At 52.9% G+C, this 23,296-nt stretch overlaps 1 protein-coding gene across 1 annotated transcript in view; it reads left to right on the forward strand.

The window, feature by feature from the left end:
- STK32B (serine/threonine kinase 32B) overlaps positions 1-23,296 on the forward strand; it is a 337,485-nt gene that overhangs the window by 256,389 nt on the left and 57,800 nt on the right. Inside the window, exon 5 of the mRNA XM_070613278.1 lies at positions 16,163-16,200. Coding sequence (XP_070469379.1) covers positions 16,163-16,200 — 38 coding nt within the window. The remainder of the gene's footprint in view (positions 1-16,162; positions 16,201-23,296) is intronic.

Genomic DNA, 23,296 nt, shown 5'->3' on the forward strand with positions numbered 1-23,296 from the left:
TGGAAATTGTACTGATGTCTAATTTTGTGAACTGATATTGTAGACGGAAAAGCCTTGTGTTTAAGGTGAGGGTGACTTGGTCAACGAGCCTGTCCCACCCACTCACTATCTATCTGTCCGTCTGTCCGTCTGTCTGTCTGTCTTTAGAGAGAGAAATTATTTATTTTAAGGAATTGGCTCCCATTGGAATTCCCATTGGAATTGGTTGTGGAGATGCAGGGTGGGCCGGCAGGGAAGAGTTGCAGTTTGAGTCTGAAAGCCATCTGCTGTAGAATTTCTTTGTGCTAGAAGAGGTCAGTCTTTGTTCTAGTCAGGCCTTCAACTGATTAAATGAGGCCCACCCACATTGTGGAGGCTCACCTACTTGATTGGTCAAATTCTACTAATTTAAATGTTAAAATCATCCAAAAGCACCCTCACAGAAACATCCAGAATAATGTTTGACCAAATATCTGTGGACAATGGCCCAGCTAAGTTGACACATAAAATTAACCATCACATTGGGTGACCCTGGGCAAGTCACTCAAATTCTCTGGGTATAAGTGTCCTTATCTATAAAATGAGAGTGACAGTACCCTCTAGCACATAGGATTGTTGTGAGGATCAAATGAGATCGTACGTAAAGGGCCGTGGACAGTGCCGGACAATATGGGCGCAGTAAGTGTCAGCTGTAGGGCCGTCATCCTCATTCCTGCGGGTCACCTTACTGCACTCGGTTAGTGAGTCTTGGAGCCAGGATTCAAACCCAGACGCCTGCTGCCAGAACCTCTGCCCACACCACATTAAGAGGGTCTCAGGGACGTAAGGGAGGAGCAAGGTGGTGGCACACGGGGGCCGGGCAGCTTTCAGGAAAATAATTCAAATAATCCACGTGCTGTTTCCTGAAATCTACACCTCGGGGCAGGGCAGGCGAGAGGTGACAGAGACTTGTCAAGGATGATGGGAGGGTTGCTGGAGACAAAGGTGGTCAGAACCCAACGTGATGCTGCGCACACATCATCTCATTTCATCTGAAACCCCTTGGGAGCATGGGGTTGTTCTTGTGCTCAAGCCACAGACGAGAAGGTTGCTGCTCCCTGTGGCCCCCAGTCGGCCGATGACACCGTGGGCAGCCATTCCCTCCAGGGGCCCCAGAGAGACGCAGGGTCGAAGCCTGGCTCTGCCACTAATGAACAATGTGAGCTGGGGACTTAGCCTCTCTAAGTCTTAGTTTCCTCATCCATCAGATGGGGACGATCGTCCTTCGTAAGTTGTAAAGTTGTAAAGATTAGCCAAGAGAAAAGACTTAGAGTAACAGCTCACTTCCTGGCAGTGGAGTCTTGGGAGAGCGTGGGTTCCGTGCCCTCGTCCCACAGCGTGTGCAGAGCGTCCCGTGTGCTGGGCACCGCTCTCTTACGGGCATAGAGCGGACAGATCTCGGAGGTTACTTTCCAGTAGGGGAGATGAGGGGTGAAAAGACAACAGATGACAAACGTGGTCATCTGTGCTGCATCACTGCATTCCAAGATGTGTCCTGGGTGACAGGACAGAGCGGAGGGTGGGGCAGGCTACCAGGGATGATGATGAGGATAATGTTGATGGCGATGATAATGATGGTGATGACAACATGCTGTTGGACTATGAGTAGGCTTTTTAACTTCTCTGGGTCTCCGGTTCTTCACTCCCTATGAAGCCACTCAGCCACCTTGCAGCGTGGTGTAAGGATGACGTGATTGGAGGTAAAAGCAGGACTAGCTACATAATTGGTGGGGTCCCGTGCAAAAGGAACATGCGGGCCCCCTGTTCAGATCTTATGAAGCTTTCCTCTCGCTGTGTCCTCCTCTCCCTTGGGTGGGAGGAGCGGAGGGAGACGTGATAGAGGGTCCCTCGGTCCCTCCCCGTGGCCTCCTAAGGCTGCCCCAGGAGCGTGATTCTCAACAGCTTGCAGCAAAGAGACCCCAGCTTTCCATCCTGGTCTCAGTTCTGCTGCTTTCTGGCATTTCCTTCCTCCCAGCCACGGTTTTTTTATTTCTAAATTGAGCATTTTAAATTTTTTGATGTATTAATTACTACTTCACCATGTGCCAAGCCTGGGCTAATTCTTTGTAGGATTCATTGCATTTAATTTAATTCATTGCATTTAATTCAATTCATTGCATTTAACTTAATTCATTGCATTTAATCCTTGCACCGATCCCAGGAGGTGGACCTGATGATTATCCCACTTCACAGATGAGGAAACTGAGGCTCAGAGAGGTGACGAGACCAGGGCTAGTTGGTTTCAGAGAGTCTTAAGGTCCTTTCCCGGGTTGACAGCCTGGGACTCTGTGAATCTCACACATTCTGGCAGCATGCCCCCTTGGATGAAATCCTCACACGGAGAGATTGGGCCCTAAAATAGCAACTCTTGAAATATTAATTCACTGTAATGCTCCACATAGACTGCTTTCTAACCAGGGCTCCCACATCCCTAGTAAAATCAGGGAAGGGAAATCCCTCCTGAGGTTCCCCCGGGGCCCTGCCGGCGCCCAGGGGTGGGAGGGTGGGTGTGCGCTGGGGAGTGTTAGCTTGTTTCCTTTACCAGCTGATTGATGGGTACCTGCTGCGGCAGGTTGCTATAGAGCTCTGCTAACACAGCCCGTTGCCTCCCTCCTTCGCCACATCCGTGCTAGAGTCAGGGGTGGTCCTCCCCTCCCCCATCATGCCAATCAAACTGAACAGGCCTGCTCCCAGGGAGCCCGCGGGGCTCAGCAGCTCTCACACAGTCGTCCTAACTGGCTCCCAAGGGAGTCAGAGCCCACCACTGGGCCCTGTATTTTAAAGAAGCTGTGCCTACATGCCAGGGGTTGGAGACTAAGAATTCCCACAAGAGCCTCCCCTGAATGCAGCCTCCCATCGTGAGCCAGCTCAGATATCTGTCTTGCCCCATAAGCAGAGCAGGGTTCTCCAACCCCAGGAGACGTCAGAATTGCACTGGGGCTTATCGAAAAGGCAGGTTCCTAGGCCCCGCCCACAGAATCTGAGGCCGTGACTGCTCCAGGGTGGGGCCTGGGACACTGCGTTGGTCATAGGGACCCTTGTTTCTGAAGCCGTGGACTATGGACCAGCCCTGAGAAACAGGTGAAGGACTCAGAGGCAGGTAGTCCTGAGTGCTAAGCCTTTCATCCTTTCAACCATCCAAACAGTTTCCCGAGTGTGTGTTGTGGCAGACACTGTTCTAAGTCCTGGTGGTACAGCAGGGGGGGCAAATGTCCCTGCTGCCGTGGGGTTACATCCTAATTGGGGGAGGAGACCAAGAGTGAGTCAATGAGCAAAATGTCAGGTGGTGAGAGGGTATGGAGAGAAATAAGGGAGGGTGAGCAATAGGGAGTGCCGGGGAGCTGGGCAGCCAGCAGGAGAGACGGAGGGACTCACATGGATATCAGGGAATAGGGCTTCCAGGCAGGGGGCAGGAAGGCAGAGGCTGTGTGTGGGACCTTGCTTGGCATGGCAGACCCGTGGCTGCATGGGTGAGAGAAGGGAGGGTGAGAGGTCGGGCCAGGAGGCCTTTGTAAGTGGGTGGTTTTATTCCGCAGAGGAGGCAGGAGGGGTTGTGAGCAGAGGGCGCCCCCCTCTGGCTGCTGGGATGAGAAGGACTAGGAGAGAAGGGGGACACGGAGGATGCGGGTGTCAGACAGGAGGCAGTGGTGGCACCGGGGCTTTGGGACAGAAGGTGTTGGGTGTTGAAGAGAGAAAGATATAAAATAGTCACCAAAGCGTGACATGAAGGGACAGGAGAATGTAGTTGGGGCACAGGGGTGTGGTCAGGATTGAGAGGGAGACTTGTGGCTGTGGTGGTTCTTTCTCAAGCCGCGTTCCGCTGGGTGCACGCAGAAGCAGAGTCGTCAGGAAGCAGAATTTAACCAGGGTTTGGGTTCTGCCTGGCAAAACGGGCACGGGAGCCGAGGGTGTGTGGGAAGAGGGACGTCGGTGGGGGACCACGGGCTTCCAGCTGGGGATGCCGGACAGGGTGGACCGCAAAAGTAGAAGGATCATTGGCCTGTGGGTGCCGGTGGGGTTGAAGAGCTGCAGGAGGCAGGGGATGGAAAGAAGGAGTGAGCTGGAAGATGGCTGTGGGTGGTTCGAGAGTGGGATGCCTGAGAGGTGGGGAGGGGGGCGGTCACTGGAAAGGACAAGGTCTCGGGTGTGACCGTGGGAGTGAGTGGGTGAGGCAGAGTGAGGACGGAGGTCTTTGCAGGAAGAGAGGTCAGGAACCGAAGAGGCTGTGGGCCCATTCGTGTGGTTGTTGCATCACCGGCGCTCACGCCTGGGGTCCGATGGGGGAGAGGCGTGAGGGTGGAGCTGAATCCTCCAGGACCGGTGAGGCCTGTCCTGGTGTCCGCAGGGTACTGCAGCGGGGGAGGGACGAGACGGTGTGATCGGATGGCCCCATCCTCAAAGATGGTAGCGTTTAGGCAGAAGGCAGGACAGGGGCAATGGGGAGCGAGGGGACCACCTGCCCTCTTCGGCATGGAGCTCCCAGGGTGATGGGCACCGTGTCCTTGGAGGGCAGCCAGGTGTGGGTTAGAGCAGGAGGTGAGGGAAACGGTCAAAGGGAGGGCTGGTGCTGGCCATGAGTTCCAGAAGGGGGAGGGGAGGGAAGAGCTCAGGGGAGGGGACGGGATTCCAGGGGGTGAGGGATGGCCTGGATCCTGGTCCCAACATAAAAGGGACAACAGTCAGGGTGGATCAGTCCTAGTGGTCCCAGGCTGGTGACCATGGTGAGCTGTGAGTGCTAGGAGGGGAGAGGCGCCGTGCTTTTCCAGAAGTTCTGGGGCCCCCTCTCTACTCCTGCAAATGGGAGTGATTACCTCGGGGAAGGGGGGTTTTTGCAGAGGCCAGCCCTGTTTGGGGCAAATTCCTGATCATTATTAGGTTCAGGTTCTTCAGCTGGAGACTGGAAGTAACTGTGCTCATCCAGGGCCGCTGTGGAGACGAGCTGTGATGTGCAGTGGGATCATGGCCTTCTCCTCCTCCGGGATCCCCTCCCGGGGACGTTTCCTCGCACTCGGAGTAAATATCCAGGCTTCCAGCCACTCTCCGCTCCTCACTGCATCTCCTCTCCCCTCCTCGCTGCATCCACTACACCAGCCCCTCGTGCTTCTCCACCTGGCTCAGCACAGCTCAAGGCCTCTGGCATCGTCATCCTCCAGGGACCTCTTCCCAGTCATCTCTCTCAAACAGCATCCTCTAACATTCTCCCTGTATTTTCCCCCTGAAATGTATATGGTATACGTTTTTATCTTTGCCCATTTATCCCCTCTCTCAAACATGAGCCCAGGGCCCCTGCAGAGCATGTGGTGGGAAACTGTGGTCTGAATTGTGGGTGGTAATAGGAAAGTGATAGAAGCAGGACAAGCAAATTCGTGATGGTAGAAAGAGCACAGGCCACGAGAAAGATCAACCCAGACCTGAGCCCAGATCTAAAGTGGACATATTTGTCATTTAGAGCAAGAAGTTAAACCTCTCAATTATTAATAATAAACACAATTATTTCTTAGGTTCCTTTTAGCTCTAAAATACCTTTCTCAAAGACTCATGTAAAATCCACGCCATTAAGAAATTTACAGCAGTCAGAAAGCAAAATTCAAATTCCATCTCTGGTGCTAACTTCCCAGAGTCTCAAGGAAATTACTCGACTCTTCTGAACGTTACTCTCTTCATTTGGAAAATGGCAGGGTTACTCCTGATGGCGAGAGTCCTCCCCTGGCCCCAGGGCTCCCGCATCCCAATAGGAATCAATGTGCATATAATAAGATTAGGCCTCGCTGTGGAATTGAACTCTTTCCAACATTTTCCTCAGAAAGGAATTCTGAGATCAAGAATGTAATTCTGAGATCAAGAATGTAATTCTGGGATTAAGAATTCTGAGATTAAGAACATAAGGCCTATTGTCTGGACATCTTAACAGAAATGTGGAGAATGGGTACCATGGGGGCATCATGGGGCTCGTGAAGATTCACAGGGCTTCAGGCCCAGCCTAGGAGCCCACCAAGAGGACTGAATCTGGGAGGAAAATGCAGGACCCACATCATTGCAGTAGTTTTTAAGATGCCAAAAGTGAGTGAAATAAAATAGGAGCTAGGCCATGGTCTCGGGGGGAAGCCGGGAGTGTGGGGTGGGGGTCCCCTGGCTGTCCCGGGAGCCAGAGCACCACACAGGGACCTGTCACTCATTGGCCGTGTGCACCTGGGCCTCTCTCAGGACCTCTGGACTCAACGTCCGCCTAGGGCCTCCTGATGGGTTTCCATCCATCAGTACTTGTTGAACGCCTAACGTGTGCTCAGCACCATGCCAGGGCTGCAGATCCAGGCGTGGGCCCAGCTTCCATGGATTCAGAGCCTAATGGGAAAGGAAAGCATCAATCAGATAATCACACAAACACATGTACCGATCGTGGTTGCTGCTGTGACAATGGAGTGCTGGCAACGAGAAAGTGCAAGACAGCGAGCTGGTCCATGGAGGCCTTCAAGGAGGGCTTTTCAGAGGGCCTGACGGCTGAGCGAGAGCCAGTGCCTGCAGAGGATTGGCCCCGTGGAGACTAGGGGGAGCTGCCGGCTGCAGGCACAGGGATGAGCCTGTGCACAGACGCGGGGACCGTGATGGGCACGCACAGGGCCTGCACAGGGCAGTCAAGTGCTCTGCCTGCTAATGTCTCTGCCCCTCCAGAAAGTGGGAAGGAAGGAGCACTACATGGACATCAGGGGAGCTGGGTTCAAAGCCTGCTGCTGCCACTTTTGAACTGTGACCATGGGAAGCCACTCACCTCGCTAGGCTGCAGTTTCCTCGTGCACAGAAAGAAGATAATGCTGGTTCTCCAGGGCTGTTGGGTGGATTCAATGAACTACAGTATGGGGAGGGGTTTCGTGAAATGTTAAACTGCACAAATGTGAGAGATGGCCATAGTCACTTTGGCTCAACTCTTCTCTCTTCCTTTCTTTCTGCCCTCTGAACTCCCTGCTGAGTAGGGGTGGGTCAGAGTCGGGGAAATGACCACCATTTATTGAGCACCTACTATGTGCTAGAAACTGAGCTAAGTCCTTTACATACACTATTTCATTTTGTCCCCATTTTATGGATGAGGAAAACTGAGACCCACGCTGTAGCAGAGTAAGGATTTGAACTGTTGTCACGTGTGAAGGGCTCAAAGGCTTACCCATCATCACAGCTGTCTCGCAGTCACTGCAGGGCCACGGGCATGCATCCCAGCCTTCCACACTCTCTCGTGGTTTCCAAATGCTGCTGCACTGGCTCCGGCCTCGAGGAGCTCACGGTCTGGCGGAGCAGGCTGACTCATGCTCAGATGGTTGCAGTTCAGTGTTCTCAGAGCAACTAGAAAGAAAGAACACTGAGCTAGGTGGATCTGCGAAGGTTTGGGGGACTCTTCCTGCCCTCCTGGCAAGGTGACCCCTCGTTGTGCCCGGGGCAGGGGGGCCTGTGCTGTGGGGTTCACCCACCCATGAAGGAATTCACTGAACCCGGTGCATCCTTGAGCATGTTTGTGAACCCTGAAATCTTTTTAAAATCTCCCGGAGATACACTTGGGAATAATTAGCTGAATGCAACTGCCTTATAACCAAGTTCACATCCAGGCCCCATGGAGTGGCACAGCTTTTGAACTGAGTTAATCAATGCCAGCCATGCTGATGTTTGTTCTTTGCAGAATTAAAGAAAAACCAGCAACCCCCAAGCGTGACTTGACCGGATGCACTTCCTCCCCCAAAGAATAAAGCAAGAGGAAAAGGATTTAAGTTGCAGCCTGGAATTTGAAGCCAGATGCAAGAAAGAGCTACCCTAGTAGGCTGCGTACATCTAAAGCATTGCCTCCGTGCCTTTAAATCAAGTCAGGGGTCTCTCACGGGCATATCCTGGCTCCTCCGCGGACTCACTGTGACTTCAGGGAGTGTTTCACTGCTCTCGGCCTCAGTTTTATTGTCCAGTAAAATAGGGATAATAATGTTGCCTACCTCTGTTAGTCTGCTCTGGCTGCCGTAACAAAAGTCCACAGACTGGGCAGCTTAAACGACAGAAATCTATTTTCTCCCAGTTGTGGAGGCCGGAAGTCCCGGCTCCAGGTGTGGGCGGTTTGGTTTCTCCTGAGGCTCCTCCCTCCGTGGCTTGCTGAGGGCTGTCCTCTCCCTGTGTCCTCACCTGGTCGCCCCTCCGTGTGTCTGTGTCCTGATCTCCTCCTCTTACAAGGACACCTGTCAGATTGGGTCAGGGCCCCCTGCTGACCTCATTTTACCTTCATCAGCTCTTTAAAGAGCCTGTCTCCAAATACAGGCCCATTCGGAGGTGCTGGGGTTAGGGCTTCCATGTATGAATTTGTAGGAGGACACGTGTAGATTGAATAATGGCCCCCAGAGATGCCGCATCCTAATCTCCAAAAACCTGTGAATGTGATACCTTCCACAGCAAAAGGGACTTTCTACATATGATTAAGTTAAGGATCACGAGATGGGAGACTGTCCGGGATTATCTAGGTGGGTCCGGTATAACCCCAAGCATCCTCATCAGAAGGAAGCAGGAGGGTCGGAGTCAGTAGTAGGAGATGTGACAAGGGAAACGAGGCTGGAGTAATGCGAGGAAGGGGCCACAGTCAAGGCATGAGGGCACCTCCAGGAGCTGGGAAGGCAAGGGAACTCCCCGGAATCTCCAGAAGGAACTCAGCTTTGTTGACACTTGATTTTAGTCCCTGCAGCCTTACTTTGGATTTCCGGCCTCCAGGACTGTAAGAGACTGAATCTGTGTTGTTTGGGGTCACTGAGTTCGTAGTCATTTGTTACAGCAGCCCTGGGGCACTGGTTCAGGTCATATGAGGATAAATGAAGTGGCATGTGCAAAGGGCCTGGAGCAGCCGGGTGAGTAAATGACCAAGGCCGAGCTGTGACATCAGGCTGGACACAGGGAAGCAGGGCGGGCCATGGGCCGTGGGCCAGAGGGGGCAGCGCTTAAGTACCACAAACTGGGTGCCCTAAAACAACATCCGTTTATTGTCTTGCAGTTCAGAAGTCCAAAATCAAGATGTTGGCATGTTTGTTTCCTCCTGCGGGTTCTGAGGGAGACTCGGTCCCATACCCCTCTCCTGGTTTCTGGTGACCCTGGGCAGTCCTTGGCGGTCCTGGGCTTGTAGATCCGTCCCGCCAGTCCCCACCTCTGTCTGCACGTCACCTTTGTCTCTGTGTGGACCTGTGCCTTTTCCTCTCTTCTTAGAAGGACGCTAGTTATTGGATTTAGGGCTCACCCTAAACCGGTACAACTTCATCTGGACTCAATTACCTCGGCACAAACACTGTTTCCACATGACACCCCATTCACAGGTACCAGGTAGGCGTGGACCTGGGGGGACACCATTTGACCCGCTACAGTATTCCAGGAGGAGATTGCAACTGCACTGTGTGCTAAAACCTGCGGCAGGGGGTTTAGTAGGGAGGAGGGCGTGCCATGAAGAGACTGGACCCGGGAAAGCTGGGGAACCAGAGGTGGTCTCGTGTCCCTGGGCCACAGGGAGCAGGGGCTAGGCTGACTGGCCAGATCAGGAAAAGCCCTGAAGAATCTGGACTCTGGCCTTTGGTCAGTGCTTTCGAAAAACTTGTCCGCAAAGGGGCCTGAGGCCAGTGACAACTGTGCCATTTTCTGAAATTGTGTCCTCATGACTCTTCTGGGGTAAAATGGCTCCTTTTCCCCTCTTTTTGTGCGAGTCCAATCGTAGTGCCTGGTAGTTGTCTTTGATGCCCTCAGTTGATGGATTTAAAAGTTGACAACCACATCTCAGTGTTCATTTTTTATTTTAGCGATTATATTAGAACATGGGATCCAGAGTCTGCCCACCAACACTACAGGTACCTGAGGGCCATTAAAAGGATTTATGTAAGAAGGGACAGGCTCAGATTTATGCCTTGTAAAGTCATTCGGGTCATATTAAAAAAGAAATGCAGCCTTGTACGTGGATGTTGTAATAAAGAAACGTATCCTAAGATACAAATAATATGGTACATGCCTCTACGCTGTGTTGGAATTAGGCGAGCTGCCAGATAATGTGCTGCCTGTGGTCCCCAATACGGGGTAGCCACACCACATGTCAGGTCCACGTGACGTGCTCGGAACCGTGCCGGGCACACGAGAAGCATTCGATAAAGGTTAGCTGTCAATATTACCAGCACTGCTGTTAACATGAGGGCATCATGTTGGGGGCTAGGTGTTGTGGGTGGTCCCTGCCCTCCACAGGAAGCAGGAAAGAGAGGGAGAAAGAAGTAATATTTAACATGTAGCAAGGACGTGTCGTTTCATAATCGCTACCCAGTTTCTAGAACAGTCCATGCCAATATGGCGAGAGATTCCAAAATGCAAGAACCAAGTTCATTTGCTTCCTGTCCCACATCAGCTCACTGGTGGGTGGGTGCGAGGCCCCCTGAAGCTGGCCAAGACAGAGCTCAACAGCCATGGTGACTCCTGCCTATTCCCCTGAGGCTCAGCAGACGCCTCCGCCATCCTCCCCAGTGCACAGTCAGCCCAGCCTCAGTACTGAAAGGTCTTTGCTCCCTCTGCTCTTAACAACCAGCCTGCCTCCTGTGGGCCTGCCACGGTGCTGGCCGCTCTCGTACATCCTTGGCGAAGTCAATCATCCAATATTCAGCCTGACCAGAAGGAAACCCCAAGAATTCCTTCCTAAGTCTAGCAAACTAAATTTGCCTTCTCGATCAAATAAAGCCCCTCACGTGGTCTCAACGCACCTCTCCAAACTCATCTCCCTTCATCCGACAGCTCCACCCACCACCCCAGCCAGGCTGGTCTCCTCTGCCTCAGAGCTGACCACTCTTAGTCCTGTCACCTGTCCTGCCAGCAATGCCCTAAAGGCAGTTCCTGGGTGAACAGCGGGGAGCTACAGAAGTTTCTGGATCAGACGACTGACGTTATCGAATTTGTGTTTCAGAACACAATGAAGCTAAGTTCCTGCAGTAATTAGGATGTAGATTAAGGTGCTTTAACAAGGAGCAAAAGAAAATGATTGAAACGAATCCTCACCATAACTCTGTGGAGTTCATGTTATTATCCGTCCTACAGCTGAGGAATCCGAAGCTCGGATCAGGCAGTGTGGCCTGAATACAGGCCAGCGAAGCCCTCTCTGAATCTCTTTTTCCACCTCTCCCTACAACATTCATGCATGTTAAAGTGCGTATTTCTTTCTCTAGTGGTAAAATAGCCACAGATTTTCATTTCACAAATGTGGCCTATTCTCCATCAGGTTTTTATGTGTTTTTATTGCTGCATAAGCTTGCCGACACAGAATACTCAGACACCCCCTGCAAAGCGACATGAACATTAACGTCCTCGTGGCTGTCCTCTGCGGTCTGGGTCAGAGCCATTTCTGGGCTGATTCCTGTGCTGTTTTTTAAAATACCCCATTTTATGCTTTGTTTTATTTCGGGGCTGGGGAATGATTCCAGAGCAAGAACTGGGATTTACGGCCTCGCACGCATTCTTTCCATCAAAGTGTCATCTCGCCCAGCTCTGAAATTATGAGCCTGTCCTCAGAAAACGCCATCACAGCCTCTCCCATGCACGCAGTGCTTCTAATGCGCTTTCTCAACTTACGAGCCCATTTGCAACAGGATGACGCACTGGAGCTGAGATGCAATCAGTGTGAGGAATAGAACTGGAGGAAATGGTCCTGAAACTGCTAACCTAAAGGTTCTGATAAGATGCTTTGCCCATTAAATGCTTTCTTATTAAATCCCAAATGACTCAGGCTCTCCGTCTCGTGTGGCTTTGCAGGAGTCTGCCTGGGGAGCCTCCTGTGAGAGCAATCTAAGTCCCTTTGCTGAAAGCTCAAGAATCTGCCCTGAGTCCTCCCTTACTCCTTTCAAGAGCACCTCTTATGCACCGGGAGCCGTGCGAAGCCTCGTAGAAGAAGCACCTCCTTGCATACCCCCAGCAGCAGTCAGATACGGGCTATTATTCCTGTTTTCAGATGAGGAGGAGGCTCAGAGTAGGTTGCCCAAGATCATACAGCTAGTGTATCACTGTTGCTGCGTAACAAATAGCCACTGACTTAGCAGCTTAAAACAACTCATGTATTGCCTCAGTTCCCATGGGTCGGGAGTCCGGGCGCAGCCCAGCTGGCTCCTCTGCTCAAGTTGCCACAAAGCTGCAATTCACTGGGCTGCATTCCTTTCTGGACCTTTCTGGGTCTTTCCTAAGGTCTCACGGTTGTTGGCAGAATTCAGTCCCTTGTGGCTACTGGACTGAGGTCCCCATTTTCTTGCTGGCTCTGAGCTCCTAGGGGCACCTGCAGTTCCCTGCCATGTGGCCCACACATGTGACAGTGCACATCTTCAAAGCCAGCAAGGGAGGACCCCTCACTCCAGTCTGCTAAGACAGCTATATAATGTAATCTGGGAGATGACCCCGTCACCTTCGTCATGTCCCCTTGGCTAGAGGCATGTCACAGGTCAATCATTTCCCCTCCCGGCCTTCTGTTGCCTCATCTGCAAAATGGGAACTTGCTCCCAGGGTTGTGCATGACTAGCTCTTTCTTGTCATTCAATGTCACCCTAATGTCACGTCTTCTGAAAGTCCTTCCCTGACCCCCTACTGGTTTTAACCTAGAGCTTTGGAGAGTGAATGCATGTAAATGATGAGCAAATCAAGCAGGACCTCTGCTGGTCTCTCTTCTAGACCCTCGAAGCGCTTGTCCCAACTTGCAATCGTGTCATTTATTCCCATGCTTCCTGGCCTGTCTCCCCTCCTAGAACACAAGCTCCACTTGGCTGGGTCTATCTTGTTCACGATTGTGTCCCCAGTGACCATAGAGGGGACGTCCCACAAATGCTTGCGGATCATTGATTCCCCTCCACGCTAAGAGCTGGCACGGAGGGAACAGGTGCACGTATCAGATATTTAATCCACACCACACAGGAAACTGCAGCACAGGCAGGGGTCACCCCACTGTGGGAGAGGGGCTGGGAGGGGACCTCGACAGCTTTCACTGGAGCCGTGGAGTCTGGCTTATAAGCTGCTCACACCTGTGCTCTGTTTGGTCCTTGTGATATGAGAGACCATGAACAGGGGCCTTTTGGATGTGGCTGCGGGTCACACCATGGTCAGCGGGGGACACTGGCTGCCACTTGAGCCTTGCCCACCTCCTCCACCAGCTGTCCTTCTGCTCTGCCAGGTGCGTTAGCTTCCTGTGGCTGCCGAAGCAAATCACCACAAAACCAGTGGCTTAAAACCACGCAAATTTATCATCTCGCAGTTCTGGCCAGAAGACTGAAGGTGAGGTGTCGGCAGAGCTGTGCCTCCTCAGAGGGCGGGAGGGGTCTTCCCCTGCCTCCTCCAGCTTCTGGCGGCTCCAGGTGCTCCTTGGCTTGTGGCCGCATCACTCCCGTCTCTGCCTCTGGCTTCACGCCGCCTCTTCTCTCCTTGGTGTCTGTGTGTCCAGGTCTCCAGCTCCTTTCTCTTAGGAAGAGCAGTCGTCGGACTTGGGGCCCACCCTAAACCCGGGAGTTCATCTTGAGATCCTTAACTAAGTCCATCTGCAAAGGTCTGTTTCCAAATGAGGTCACATTCTGAGGTCCTGGGTGGACATGAATTCCAGGAGGACACCATTCACCCCACTACACGAGGCCACCTCTCCTTAGCTCTGCCGCCCCCCATCTTTTATTGTCTCTGTCACCTTGGTCCCTATCGTCTGAGTGCACCCTGGCCATTTGTTCTCCAGCTGCCTTTGTTCCCTCTTCTCTGGGGCTCCGCGGCCCCCTCTCCCCTGCTTCTGTGCCGCTCCGCCAGACGGCGCCCAGCCTGCGTGTCTCCCCTCCCACCGAGTCTGAGCTTCTGGAAGGGTCCTGAGCCTCTGCAACCCCTGCAGTCCCAGACCTGCCCAGAGGAGGCCTTTGGGAAATGTTCATGGAAAGAAAAGGAAGGGATGGAGGAAGAGGGAGGGGTGAGGGAAGAAGGTGGGAGAAAGGGAGACGGGATGGTCAGAGGAAGGAAGGGAGGCAAGAGGAAGGAAGGAAGGGAGAGGAGGGCAGGCAGAGGAACCTCAGAAAGGCACTGTCTGCTTCAGGCTGTGGCCCTCGCAGGCATTCCGGGGTCTCAGTCCCCAGGCCACAGCCCTTCCACCCTGCACCAAGCCCCAAACAGGGTCATCCCAGCCCTGGTGACACCTTAAAGGATGCGCTTCAACATTTGCTGCCGTGTTTTCCTTCTTGACAAGTCTTTATTTTTCGTTTCTCACCTTTTCTTGAAAGACCCTGCTGGGCGATGCCCCAGACGGGGACCAGGCATTCGCTGCTTTGATCCACAAACACTTGGCTCTGGGTCTTCCGCCTTTTGTTTTAATTCTGTAAGTTCGCAAGTTTATCCTCCCAAAGGGGCCGCCTCGAATTATCTCTCTGTTCATCCTGGATGTTTGTGAACTTGGCAGCAGGGGCCCATTTACTTGATGCTCGTCAATATTCATGGGCTTGAAAAGTCACCATGAAAATAACAATTTAAATATGTAGGTTGAGTGTTTCTTTCATCCCCAAAGCCATAGACATCACCTCACATTATTACAAATAACCACACTGTGTTTTCAGGTAGAATTATTATTCGATAAACGCAGGAGCAATCGCTTCTTATTTTGAGGAAAGCTGTCATTAAGTTTCAGAAGATGTGACATTTATTACAATGAGTGAATGGGGCTTGCATTTCTAAAATCTGTGGTGTTAACCTAGAGCTTTGGAGCGTGAATGCATGTAAATGATGAGTAAATCGGGGTTGAAGATGTCAGCTGAGTTTCTCGAAGGCTGTGTTTCTTTTGTAAGCATTCTCCCCTTCCTCTCTCATCTGAGTTTCCTGTTAGCTGACGAAGATTCTCTCCTCGACCAAACTCCGCTAAGCCTCCTCTGAACTCCTTTGCAACTCGGCCTTGACCTCTGGGCTTCCGTGTTGGTCTCTGCGTCGTCCAGTTTTAGAAGAAGCGTGCTAAATCAGTTTAGCCGGAATCCCCACCCTGGATGCCTGAGGAGGTTCCTCACACCCCACCCCCCACCCCAGGGGGCTCTGTGCCCCGCCTGCCTGCAGCGAGAATCCTCCTTGGTCGCTTTAGCCACAATCCTCCCTCAGCCCGATCTTTCCTCTTAGGAATTTCCATCCCCTGGCCCCCACCTGCCTCTGGGCTATAAACCCCCGCTTGTCCGTGCTGTGCTGGGAACCGGGCCCAGTTCTGTCCTGCGGCCTCTCTTCCGTATTGTGTGAGTCCCGAATACAACCTGTTTTTACCGCTTTAACTGCCGTCCAGCTCTGGGGTTTTTTTGACAGTGTCTGCTAGTGACAGACGCCGTGCGCAGCACCGGGTACAGAGGTGAAGAAAGCAAAGCCCCGTCTTTAACAAGCACAACTTATGATCGAGGGCCCTTTGCTGTGATGGTGACATAGAGCAGAACTTTCCAGAAACTCCGCAGCCCAGATTAAGCTGCATGTGGTTCACTGTATTACCCTACAAAGGGATCAGCAAGTTTTCTCTGTAAAGGGACAGATAATAAATATTTTAGGGCTTGAGGGCCACATTCATATCTCTTGTACATTCTTTTACGTTTTCGCTTTGTGTATGCGTGTGTATGTGTGTGTTGTTTTGTTCTGATAACACTTTAAAGATGTAAAAGCCTGTCTTGGCTCACAAACCATACAAATGCTGGCTGAGGGCCGGCTGTGCCAATTGCTGGTCTGCACAGGTTACAGGCCCTCCCTGGGTCTCAGTTCCCGCCTCTGTGGAGCAGAGACTGTAACCCTGGGGAGGTTACCTACGGAAGTAGCAAGGCAGGAGGGCCAAATTACATCAGGAAGGGGAGCTGTCTATACCCGCTGGCAGAGACCACGTGCTCAATGAGCAGTCCCTGCTGAGAGTCACAAGGTCAGAAATTGTTAAGAACGTTCAGGAAAAAACATTCACACCATCCACTTGCTGTCCCAGGAGAGGGAAGGAGGCAAGCACACAGCTGCTCCTTTCTCATCATGATGACTCCCTGCCCGCTGTCTGCCACCTCACGCCCCGGGAGAGACCAGCAGGCTGGGTGTTGTCGGGCACGTGTCCCCAAGCGTCCCGTTTGTCATGTGCTCATCTGCAGGAATGCATCTTCAGCTTCTTTGTTTTCTCTTGCAGAGACATCAAGCCGGACAACATACTGCTGGATGAACACGGTAAGCCTGTTCTGAACGCTGTATGGGCTCTTTCAGCGGGAAGTCTGGGGCTCTGGGAAGTTGGTGGGGTAGGGGTCCTGGTAAGCTGGATTTCAGGGTTGACCAGAGAGCCTGTTTCTGTTTCGATCCTGGTGGATGGACATCCGTTTCTGGTCTGTGTCCTCCTGCAGCGAGTCCACTCCAACGTATTGGAAAGTTTCACTCCTGAAGACATCGCTGTTCACGTCCTGGTGCGAGGACGGCAGGGAGAAGTGGGAGTGAAATGGAGGGTTGGACAGGCCTGAGTTTCCCACCCCAGCTCCCCCACCTGTGAACCTGCGGCTTCAGAAAAGTCGCTCCCCTCTCCAGGCCTCCCTGTCATCTTCTGCACAACTGGGAAAATGGTGCTCACCCGCCACATTGTCGTGGGGATCAAATGCGATGGTGTTCGAGCCGGAAATCAATCATCAGTCATCCACTGAGCCTTCCCTCATCCAGGCGTCCCAGGCTTCCGTGCATGTGGAGCCTGGCCATCTTGTTAAGCTGAGTCAGGAGTCTGAGGCGGGCCTGGGATTCTGCATTCCTAACAGCTCCCGGGTGGGGCCCGCGCTACTGGTCCCTGGACCGCACTCGGAGAAGCAGGGGCCCATGTCGGTGGCTCTGCAGCTTCGGTCTTGTTAGTATCTCCTGGGGGGTTTGTTAAGAATCAAAGCCCAGACCTGTCATGTTTCAGCAAGGGGGCCACCCTGTGGTCTGCGTCAGCCCGGGGATGTGGTGCCCAGCAAAGTCTGAGGACCACAGGTCCAGGGCCCGGCCCAGCGCTGCACAGCTCGGCTGACCAGACAGTCGACCGCCTTCGGGGCCAACGGCAGCTTTTCAGCCGACCATCGTGGCTGCCTTGAAGACTAAATTCACTGACGTTGCTGCAGGGGCTCCTCCCCAGGGGCTTCTGGGAGGGCGGGCTGGAGTGAGCACGTGGGGACTTTTCTGAGGTGCTGCTGAATAGTTCAAGGATGAGTCTGCCGTCTCTTCTACGTAGCTCCTCCGGGCCCCTCCTCCACCTCCACAGGCTGAGGCGGTGGCTTCTTCTCGAACCCCCTCTAGGATATCCTGTATGTGCCGCCACCAGCGTTCTCAGGTGTCCTTCCTTGTTGTAGAAGCCACTTAGTATTGGGAGCTGGAACAGGAGTGGTGGGTGGGATCATCTGGACTCGAATCTCCTGCCAGATGCTGAAACCAGACTGAGTGCTTTAGGGCAGTGGGTGGACATCTCTGTGCTCCTAGTGGAAGGTCAAGGATGGCCTTAAGGTGCCAGGGGAACTGGGCAGAGCTGAGGGTGCGAATCAAGGCTGATGATGAAGCAAAACCGAGATCCCTAGTTTGAATCTAAAAGTTAGGATCCCCAGATGTGGAGTCCAGCTGACCCCCCTTCCCCCCCATCTAGCTGTGTATCCTCGGACAAGTCGCTTCACCTCTCTGAGTCTCAGCCTTCCCAGTAGTAAGACAGAAGTGATACTGCCTTGCAGGGGTGGTGAAAGTCTAAGACAAGACAATGAGGGTCAGCAGCCATCATGGTACCAGGATGTAAAAGGTATATAGGAGAGCTCAGATGACTCAGCCTCTCCCTGTCCCCTCTCTGCTTAGGGCAGGGCAGGGTCAGATCACAGAAGCAGGTTATGTGGAGGTGAGAAGAGGCACAGGCTGGGTCATGCGGGACCTGTCCAGGCTGGCGGGCTGTCCAGGAAGCCAGGGGTCTGGAGGGCAGGGTTCTGGGCAGGATCCTCGGGGGCCTGCCCTGATGACTGAGAGGGACCTTTCAGCAAAGACCTTGCGGGCCCTGAAAGGTGGGAACACAAGTTAATAGGACTAGTCCAGCCCTTTCCTCTCTGAGGATGCTGCTGCAGGAACAGACAGGTGGGCAGATGCTCCCATGCAACCTTCTCTGTGTTTCCTTGTTCCTGAGCTCTGGGATCTCCATCCATCCCTTCTCCTCAGCCCTACCTCAGTTTCCTCCCAGATCTGCTCCCCACTCCCTGAGCCCCCCATCCTTCGCCACCTCCCACTGGCTAACACAGTCTCCTGACACTGCCCTCTGGCTTTGCAGCATCCCACACACTCCCCAGGGGCCTCTGGATCGACCCTCCTGCCTCTTCTCTGAGCTCCTACTTCATCAAGGTGTATCTGCTTGGTGTTGAGACAGAGCGCTGAGTACACTATTTGATACTAAGGAGTGAGTGGCTCATACCTCACCCACATTTAACATCCAATGAGTGTCTTTTCAGGCAGCACAGAAGAGAAATTCAGGAGCAGGGAATTCTTCTTAGAACACACAAATCTCCCCTAGGAGAAAAGGACAAGAGAGGAGTCTGTGGCCATGGTCCTCAATTCCATGATTTATGATGGGAGATGCTTATCAGGTTTTCCTTTTTTTTTTTTTTTTTTTTCCTCCCCATTGTTGCCTTTTTTCCCCTCTGGCTTTATTGAGGTGTGATGACAAATAAAAATTATATGTATTTAGGTAGTACAATGTGATTTTTTAAGGTGCACAATGTGATGATTTAATATGTGTACACGTTGTAAAATGATTACCACAGTCAAGGTAATTACACATCCATCACCTCACATAGCTGCCTTTTATTGTGTGTGGTGACAACATTTAAGATTTACCCTTGTAGCAAATTTCAAGTATACGATACAGTGTTACTAACGACAGTCACCAGGTTATACTTACATCCCCTTAACCTTTTGTTAACAATGTTACAAAACAGCTGACAAAACAAATAACCGTGTGTTGCTATTTAAAGACTTAGATCACCCATCTCATTTGGCTGTGTTTACAATGAGATAGAAACATAATTTAAGTAAGCCCATTAATGTTTTATTAATACTATTCAAGATCTGCTGGCTGCACAAAACCCAAGCCTCTCACACAAGCTTTTCTTCTCCCCCGGCGTCTGCTCTGCTCTCTGCTCTTTCAGCCTGGGTTTCATCTTCTAGGACGACCACTTTAAGTCTGCTCTGAGATTTCGGGTCTCTGGAGCAGCAGCGAAAGCAGGGAGAGGCCATCCCTGGAGATAAAGTGGAGTTTAAGGAGGAGCCAGCATCTTAGGACAGTGTAGGGAGAAGAGTGGAGTGTGCTTGGGGCTGAGGGCAAGGAGCTTGAAGAAGTGGGATTCAAGCCATGGAGAGAGGGGAGAGGCAGTGTGTTCATTTTCTGCTGGTACCACAAGGCTGGGTAATGAACAAGCACATGACTTTAGTGGCACAAACCAGGAGCATGGAGGTGGCTCACGGGCCCGTGGGGTGAGCTTTCGTAGGCAGGGTTTCTCCTCAGACTGAGGTCAGGTGGGGTAGGCTAGGCAGCTCTGGTGACGTTGGCTGTGCTCACTTGCACCCCTGAGGGTCGCCTGGCTGCCGGCTGGTGCACACTGGCTGGTGCACGCGGCCTCGGCTGGCTGACTGGGGCCTCAGCCCTGCTCCTCCTGGCTCCCCTCCGGCAGGCCAGCCCCGGACGGCCGTAGCAGGAGCAGAGCAGGGAGAGCCCACTCACTCCAGCCTCCACCTATGCCACATTCGCTGACATCGCAGGGGGCCAAGCAAGTTACATGGCCCAACCTAGAGTAGGGGGGCGCGCTGCAAAGTGACATGGCATGGCGAGAGGGGTGATGCGGGGAGGGGGCGGGGCTGTGGCCGTTAATGTAGTCACCCGGAACAGGCTGGCGGAAGTGGAGGGGCCGCGTGCACAGGTTCCACATGGGAGCTCGACTTCCCCAGAGTTGGGCCAAGAGCCGAGAGTCAGACACAGAAGCGCGGCGCCCGCGTTTCGCGCTGTGTCATTGAGGGCCCTTGTTCAAAGGTCACTGACCCTGGAGCCCCCATCCTCTCTGTGTTCAGGAGAGCAATTCTTCGTTTTTGTGCCAGTTGAACGCAGGACACAGAGCCCCGGTGGTCAAGGGCCTCACGGTCTAGGGTGGCGGTTCTCAGCCACGGCTGCACGTCACACGGGAACTGTAGAAAGTGCAGATGCCAGGGCTGCGCCCACCGAGCGCTCGCTTGACTCATCTTGCAGGAGAGGGTGCTGGGTGGGCATTTTTAAAGTTCCCAGGTGGTTCTAAGGTGCAGCCAGGGCTGAGGGAGGCACAGAAGGGTACATAGGTGAGTCCCACCCAGCAGGGTCAGGGGTGGGGCTGTGCAGGAGCAGAAGGGCAGTGAGGCTGGGGAGGGGGCAGAGGGCTTCCTGGAGGAGGAGATGTCTGTGTTGGATCTTGCAGCATGAGTGGAGTCAACAGAGCATTTGGGGGTACGGCATTCCAGAGAGAGAGAATGGCAAGTGAGAAAGCCAGGAAGACCCCACACATCTGAGACTTCTTCAAGGCTGGCTGTGAGTGTCGGGTTCACTCTTCTCTCGTGGGCCTGGGGATGGGCACATGGGGATGGGAAAGCTGACCTGGATCTTTAGCGACTGGTAACACAGCAGCCACGCCAGCAGCGCAAGTCTGTTTTCTCATCGTACAACCATGTCTTTTATTCTCTGGATTCTGATGCTTGACTCCTTCACGCCCCAGGCCACCATCCTCTGCCCTAGTCACCCCAGGGCCAGGTACCAGACAACCAGGGACAGCCCCTGTGCCCCTGAGCCCCTGAAATTGTTCTGACTAGCCACACCTAAACCTGCCTGCCTGCCTCACCCATTCCTTCCCACGGAAACCACCAGAAAGGCTCTTCCTCACATTTTCCCCCGTCTCTCTCTACCTCATGAGCCACCCCCGGGCTTCCCTGTGTGGCACCCCCATGGCGTGGCGTGCTCCCTCCTCTTGGGAACTGTGAGTAACAAGCTATCGTTTCAATGGCAGTTGGCTCCTAATCTGTTGGAATTACTGTACTTCACGTTTTCTATTAACAGATTCTATTTTAGAGCATTGATTAACTGGACTCATTTCGAAGAATTGCCTCTCCATCTGTTGCTAACATATTTGTTGGTGAGTGCTCCACCAAATGGTGATGGCCGGCAGCATCGACACCCACTTCCTCCTTGTCAAAACATTTTGTCGGCCGTCTCATCGCGCCGGGAGGAACAGACTCTGGGGAATGAACAGCTCGGGCACGTGCCGTTCCCCATGCCTGAGGTGTGGGGATGGGAGCAGCTGAGGAGGAAGTGGGGGAAGCCACCCAGACAAGTTGGGGGGCAGGTTTCTGCTAAGTCTGAGGAGCCAACAGGAGGTGTCATTTTTCTAGATGGGGTTCCAAGAGTTTAAGGGGAAAGTGTAGGAAGGCAGTTTAAAGCTATTCTGGTGCCCTTGGGAGGGTCAGAATTCAGTTCTTTTGGGAAGGCTGCTGAAAAGGGAAGTTTCTACTGCAGTGTGATGCTATGGGAGCATCTTAAAGTCCTAAAGACCTGGCACAGGAGTCTGTGATGTCCTGGTGAAGAGCCCCTTATTAGCTTCCTAGGGCCGCCATGACAAAATCCCACACACTGAGAGGATTTGACAACAGAAATGTACTGTCTCACAGTGCTGGAGGCTGAAATCCTGCCATCAAGGGGTCTGCAGGGCCATGTTCCCTCTGAAGGTGCTGGGGAGGGACCCGTTCCAGTTCTCTCTGCTGGCGACTGGGGGTCCCCTGGCTTGTGGCAGCATAATTCCAGTCTTCACATGGCGTTCTCCCCATGGGCATGTCTGTGTCCAAATTACCCCTTTCTATGGGGACATGAGTCAGATTGGTTCAGGGGCCCACCCTACTCCAGTGTGACCTCATCTTCACTAATTCCGTCTGCAAAGATCCTATTTCCAAATAAGGCCACATTCTGAGGGACTGGGTGTGGGAGTTAGGACTTCAATCTGTGCAGTTGGAGGGGAGTGCAACTCAACCTATAATAGCCCCGTCTTCCCCCTAGGGGGTTTTAACAAATAGAAAAAAAGCAAGGAAGTGGCAGATAGAGGCCGAGACAACACCATCATTGCTGATCAAAGCTCGGGTTTGTGTCAGTCAAAAGGAGCTTCCTGCTCCAGGACCCCAGAGAGAGGAGGGCTCACCACCCAGACCCCCACCTGCTCGGGGCTGGGAAGCTGCCAGAGGGAGACCCAGAGCTTGGATGAGCAGAGGAGGGCCCCGCGCCTGCTCACGGGAACCCGGCAGAGCTCTGCTGACAAGCTGGTCAGTTCATCCCAGACTGACCCTTCACCTAGTCTCTCCACCGCCCTCGGGAGGAGTGAGGAAGGGTGGAGAGGGGCTAAGCATGTACTCAGGGCAGATCCTTCCTGGAGCGTAGCCAAGGCACACGACTAATACACTTCCCTTCCACCTCTCTGTGTGGGGCATGCAATTTTACAGTCATATTAATCCGAGTATCATTCGTAGAGGGGTTTTTATAACCCTTTCCCAGCCATGATCTGCTCTTGACGCTGGGAGGTACCATGCTGGAGACTATCTTCTGACACTTAGCTTCTTTCCACTCCTTTCTTTCTACCTCCTGTATCACAAGGACCAGAGGATGGACCCACATTTACTGACTCTCTTGCAGCTAGGGTTCTGGATAAGACTTAGGTTCTGCCAACAAAATGCACTCAGGCGAGGTTTGGAAGGGGGAAAGGAAGCAGAGGCCGTCTTTTTAGGACAGAACCAAAGGATGAGAAAGCTCCATAGATGAGGGTCTTTGCTGAGGCTGGACTTTTGTAAACACTGTCTTGTCACCTGTTTCACAGTGTGAGCAGCTGAGCAGCCAGAATTCAAGGTCCTAGAGCCAGAATTCAAGTCCCAGGTAGGTGTGACCACAAGGCTTGTTGCTTCGTTAAGCTGCTTTCTCTGGGGGCACTGAAGCCCAGGCCAGGAAGATGAACTGACTGAGGATATGCAGCTGCCCAGTGATGGGGTTGCCTCCGCCCAGGTCATGGGATAGCAAGACCGCTGCCTTCCCCACCACGTCCCGGTCAGCTTCCCTGACTCATTCCAGGATATAAGCCTCCCCTCCATACAAATGTCCTCCATGAAGCCAGCAGCCTGGCCACAGGTGTCTCCAGCCCAGTATCAAACACTGTTCTGGAAACAGCGTGCAATTATGGTAATCATTATCAGGCAGAGCTGGAATCTGGACCCGGTGTTAGCAGAGATATAGAAACAG

This window comes from Equus przewalskii, chromosome 3 (genome assembly GCF_037783145.1).
Source record: "Equus przewalskii isolate Varuska chromosome 3, EquPr2, whole genome shotgun sequence".
Taxonomy (NCBI): Eukaryota; Metazoa; Chordata; class Mammalia; order Perissodactyla; family Equidae; genus Equus; species Equus przewalskii.